The sequence below is a fragment of the Platalea leucorodia genome (genome assembly GCF_965183815.1).
Source record: "Platalea leucorodia genome assembly, chromosome: 3".
In the NCBI taxonomy this organism is placed as follows: Eukaryota; Metazoa; Chordata; class Aves; order Pelecaniformes; family Threskiornithidae; genus Platalea; species Platalea leucorodia.
The window spans coordinates 20217445-20222975 of record NC_138825.1 but is presented as its reverse complement, the minus strand read 5'-3'; the positions used below and the strand labels follow the sequence as shown (position 1 = coordinate 20222975).

At 51.6% G+C, this 5531-nt stretch overlaps 1 protein-coding gene across 1 annotated transcript; it reads right to left on the bottom strand.

Annotated features, from left to right (window-relative positions):
- Window positions 1-2937: 2937 nt before the first annotated feature.
- On the bottom strand, window positions 2938-5075 carry LOC309588285 (carbohydrate sulfotransferase 9-like; the record flags this gene model as incomplete). Its single annotated transcript, XM_082307337.1, has 2 exons — window positions 2938-3746; window positions 4976-5075. The coding sequence occupies 2 exons, from the start codon at window positions 5073-5075 to the stop codon at window positions 2938-2940; spliced, it is 909 nt and encodes a 302-aa protein (XP_082163463.1).
- Between the last annotated feature and the right edge of the window lie 456 nt (window positions 5076-5531).

The following is a 5531-nucleotide window of genomic DNA, read 5'->3' as shown; positions in this document are numbered from 1 at the left end:
TCTCATGAAAGCTGTCAATATGTAAAAAACCTCTTAGAGAAGAAAATGTGATAATTTTTGGGCAAGAACCTCTATTGGAGCCTGTGTATTCATGTTCTTGGATGTCCAGGAAGGGATGCAAAATACAAAGTCTGTAAGGCAGATTGGTATTGGCACTGTTTCTGCAGCATCCACCTCATGGGATCGCTGAACATGCTCCTTCAGACCAGGTCGAGAAGTAGTGCAAAGGGAAGGTAATGTGTGTTAATGTGGAACATGGGGAGCTACAGGCAAAGAGTGTGAAATCGAGGAGCTTCCAGCATCGTCTCAGGGAAAAGCCACCAGCGTTCACGAGGGGCCTGCTCCCTGTGAGGGTCCTGGGACGTGATGGGATGTCACTTGAGGGATGAGCAAGTGCTCTTTGTCCCCTGTGGGTCTGGGAGCACCTTTTTCATCATTTCAGAATGGGTTTGCAGCGTCTCAGATAGCACAGTGACTGCCTGGTCAGGTGAAATTTTTTAAATGAGATGTATCAAGTCTCTCTTTTGTTATTCACTTTGTGCATTAATTTGAAGTGCCAAGTTATGTGTACATGCAATGGTCAGAGCAGGCTAGTTCAGTGCAGACCTTGGCCTGTGGAGCCATTTTTGCTGCAGCATCAGTGAGCCACTGTTTGTTTCCCAGGCACCAGTCCTTGCCCTCAAGCCCACCCCAGCTCAGGGCCCTCTTAGTACCCTTCCACAGTCGCTAGCTGATGGAAGGAGGAAACGCCTTCCTTTTGGGGTGCACTGGAATTGAATGTAAATGGTATCAGACACCTGGGGGGGGGGGGGGAGCAATGGTATAGAATCAGAGTTGCAAAGTAATTACAGAAACTGGTTTTGAGGGTATAGGAAAAAGGGAAGCTTGGAGACTAACAGGAATTTATAGAGATCAACGTAATACCTGGCTGGACTGTGGGTGAGACAGGGACTCTAAGGAACATGAAGCTGAGATTTTCATTTCACCTCTCAGTGTCTTAACATTTCATACATTGCTTTCCTATGGAACTAAGTGCCAGGCACCTTAGGGAAGAACTGGGACCCGCTGTGGAGGGCTGGCAGGAAGAGATCATAGGATAGCCCAAATTAAATGTGGTCTGCATTACAAAGCTGTCCGAGCACAGCTCTCCTTGTGAGTGCACAGCACTGTCCTTTGCTAGGTGCTGCGTCAGATCTCTTCACGCACATCTTGCTGCATGGGGTTTCAGCTTGCAAATGCTGAAGGGAAAGCTACTTATGAAGAGAAATATGTTCCTTTCCTAGTACTTTTCAGTGAAAGACAGCATGGATGCATGACTCTAATGTTATGCATAACTGGAAATTTGCCGCTTTTCTTCTTCCAGAACTTTATCCTTAGAAGAGGGATTACGCCATCTTGCTAGACCGTAAGGTATTACGGACAATAGCGGCACTTCGGTAATAATTGCTGTAGCTGGATAGTTTGTGGGAGGGCGAAAGGAGGCCATCTGATCTGATGTCTTAACACTATTAATCGCATGTCCCTCGATGAGAGAGGGAGGCTGAGTTTTTGGTAATTGTTTTAGGTCAGTTCTAATCAACAGCTTTCACTATCATTCTTTAATGAGCATTGTCAAATCCGTGTCTTTGGCACATGAATGTATGCAGAATTCTCTGTGAATGTCACAACATTGCAAAATAAAGCTAAAAAATATTCTGGAAACCAGTATGGTATGGTAAAGTTCTGTCACGATTTGAAAGCTGGACAACTTCAGCTCATCCTTGGTGTTTGGCAAGGATGGACCCTTCCCAGAGGCTGTGAGCCAGATGGGCTCAGTGGCCAAGGCTGGGAGAGGGCGGGTGGTTGCTCCAGGCTGCCCAGCCGGACGCAGCAGGTGAGCCAGCTGGAGAGCCTGGGCCTCTGCCCGGCTGTGCTGGAAGCCAAGTCCGAAAGCAAGCAGAGTCAGTCCTTGCACTTCTCTGCCAGGAGGAGCTTACAGTGGCCGCATCGTGTTTTCCACAGCAGCACAGTGGTGCATCCTGATGCTTCTAGCCACCTCCACCGGGCCCACCAGTGGCTGAGACAAGGCGGAAGGCTGGCTGGCCGCGTGGCGTGGCTGGTACCCGGTCCGGACTGCCATATCCTTGTCTCATTGCTAGTGAGTAGACCTGAAAGCTAGGCTTGGCCCATTTGAGTCAGCCCTGTAAAGGGGGGAACCTCACTCAAAACTTGCGAATGGAGCAAGCATCGTGTTGCATCCCCAGGGCCCTCCTGAGCCTAAACACGCAGGAGATGTGAGGTCGTAAAACAGGAACAGTTCACACAGAAGAGATGAGGCCAAATGATGGGCCAGGCTGGGCCTGGCCTTCCCTGAGCATGAAAGGATTGGGAACATCACCAGTGGTTCCCCCGGAGGGTGTGCCGCCCTGTGTCGTATCTCACCTACTTGTGCAGAGTAGACAGGCTCCAGGTGACATGCTCCTTTGGGAGCACTGCTTCTATCTGCATGGGGAGATTTGTCACGAAGAAGCCATTACCAAACCTCCTGGCCCAAAAGGGAGCTCGGAATATGAAATGGCCGCGCCGGCAGAGCATGTGTGGATGCTGCTGTGGTTTGCAGCAGGTCCAACCCACCCTACCCGAAACGCTAGCTTTGCTGAGCGCCGTTTACCCCGTCACAGTTCAGTTCATGCAGTTTTCCGAGCCCCAATGCCACGCATTTCCCAAGTGCCTGCTCTTGCCGTATTTAAACTCAATTCAGCCGTGTGAAAGGCCTTGATGCCCTGTCCCTGGCAGTGGTCTGTCTCTGCTCTCTGACGTGCCTTTTGGAGCTGTGACGTGGACGAGGGTGCTGCATGCAGCTGTGGAGCAAGGGTCTGTCTGTGACCCAGCCGACATCTCGAAGCGCTTGCATTTGGATTAATGCTCTCTGAAACAGTCTGTCCAGCCGGGGTATTTCTACCGGGTCTCTGGGGTGCTGAGGAAGTCTGACAGAAAACTGCTAGAAAACGGGAAAGCGTCAAGGTCCCAGCGGTAGAAATGAGACAGTTGCTTCTTCTGTTGGAGGGACAGCTCGCTGAACATCTGCTCTGATAGCCAGCTGTAGGTCCACTGCACTTGGGTGTCAGTGAACTCAGGGAGGAGGCTGTCCACGGGCAGCCCGGCCCGCCGCAGCAGATGACCCAGCTCCTGCCTGAGGAAGCCGAACATCACCACGTAGTCATACTGGACTAGACAGGGCTGGCAGAGTCTGACGAGCGGTTCCCAAGCCACGTTGGCGTTGTGCTGTCCGCTGTCTAAAACGTCCTGAACGAAGCTGCTGAAGGAAGGGCTGCTGCCCATGCCTTGCATGAACGTGGCGATCAGCCTCTGGAAAGGGTCCCTGACAAACAGCACTTTGGTGTAAGACCCTAACATGGCCTCTATCTCCGTCAGGTTGAACTCCCCCTGCTGTGTCTCCGGAGTGTGCCGCCAAGGGTAGGGAAGCGGCATCACGGGTGTCATGTTTTCCTTCTCTAGCTTCTCCAAAAGCTGCTGCCATTCCTCCGTCCCTGTCGATGGCACTTGGCAGTAGAGGAGGTCCAGCTTGGTGCTTACCCTCAAACTCGAGAGCAGGTGGGCTCTCTCATGCTGGCTCCTCATCAGTGTGGTGACTTGGCCTGCTCGGTTGCAGAAAGCTCTCAGTCTCTTCTTCCTGAGCTGCTGAACGTGAAGGAAGGTGTCCAGTGTCAAAGTGAAGCTCTCTTTTGTCTTGGGGGCCAGGTCACCTGGGAAACACCATTTGAAGATGGGGGTGAGGAAAGCCCATAGCGGACCTCTGCCCCGAGCCAGCACCCCAGTGCAGGATGCTGTGGCAGGCTCTTTTCCAGTTATTCCAGTGTGGAAAGGATATAGTATGAATGGAGAAGATGGGTAGAAGAGGGGAGACCAGCCTTGCCTGGCAAAGAGCCTGGTGGTAAATTGGTTTGTACAAATACACAACCCCCTGCAAACCCTTTTGCAGCTGTTAATTGATTAACATCAGCTATCAAATACATGCGAAAGCAAGAGATTATTCTCAATGGCTTGGGGCGATTTAGGGATCCAAATGACGTAACTTCTTGCATAACTTTCACATGCAAATTTTTTCTCCTGTAGATAGAAAGGCAAAAGCAAATAAAAAGGAAAAAGCAAATAGAAGCGAGAAGACAACAAAGCAAATATAAAAGGCAAAAGCAAATAAAAAGGCTCTGTAACAGTCAGTTTAATGTCTCAAATTTCAGCTTTGCTTTTCACTCTTTATCTTCTTATTTTTGATGTGAAGAGGATGTAGCGGGTTTGAATGCAGAGGATGAATGCCTGCCTTGCTACTGTATATTTTTTTAGCAGCAGCACGTCTGCTTCATCTGCTCAGTGTAGGCATTTGGCAGCCCTGGGGAGACAGTTTGATGGTTTCTCCCGGGTCCTTGGGAAGTTAAATATTTCCCACTGATTCGGGGAGGCTGTCGCACAGGGAGGAGAAGCACAGGTAAAATCAGGAAAAGGACATGGGGAACACAGGAAGAAACACAGCGGTGCCTGAAGCTGTCCTGGGCTGCTCTTCCACTCACCCAGCCCCAGGCCGACAAGGTCTGCAAAATCTAGTGATGACTTTGCTCTGGATTGGCTGGGACTGGAGGGGAGAGATGCATTTTTTAGGCAAGAGTGGCATTAATCACCGATATCCCTGCTCTCCCCTGCCTCCCAGCAAAGGTTTTGGGTGTTACCTCCAGCAGTCTGACACCTGGTTTCCCCACCACACCTGAGATCAGTGACGGCACTAAGGAGATAAAGCTGCAGGGCCCTACAGCAAGGGATTTCACCACAGCTTATCCTGCCCCCGAGGCTGTGCAAACAGCATTTTCTGTGGTGTGGGCATTTGCCCACCAAGAACCTGCAAAAAAACCTCCAGGTTGTTTCCCCCACGGTACAGAAATTCTGCCAGCCAAGCAGAACCGCCACGGTGCCCAGGCGTTACCTCCTTCACCGGTGGCCGGGCTCCGGAGAAGCAGCCTCCAGCTCAGGAAGGTGGCGATGCCCAGGGCAGCCAAGATGATGAGGCGGGAAAGGAAACGCATTTCTCAGGTGCCACCGCGGCGCTGGGAGCCGAATGCCGTGCTGGCGAGCAGGTAGGGACTCCGAGGAAGGGTGTTGGGGAACCTCCTGTGTTTATTTAAGAGGAAACACACCCAGAGCTGGGTTAAAGTACTGTTTGGGCAGCAGCTCAGCCAGGGCAGGGAAATGGCCTGAGGCACAAAAGGTGCCTCCTGCCCTATGTTTACAACATGAGATTTTGGGGCAGAATCTGCCTTTTTATTCAACGTCTGTGCCATCCCCAGCACTCAGCCATGCCAGATGACTGCAGTCCCTGTGAGAAATGAGCCTTGCACCCGCAGCCCTGTGGAGGATCCTGCAGAGCCCGGTGGTGGGAGATGGCCTCAGTCCCCTGATGCACCTTGTTCTCTGCTGGCTTTGCTGCTTGGCGAAATGCTGCTTAGGGGAACGCCGCTACGGGGAACGGCAAGCCCGGGACT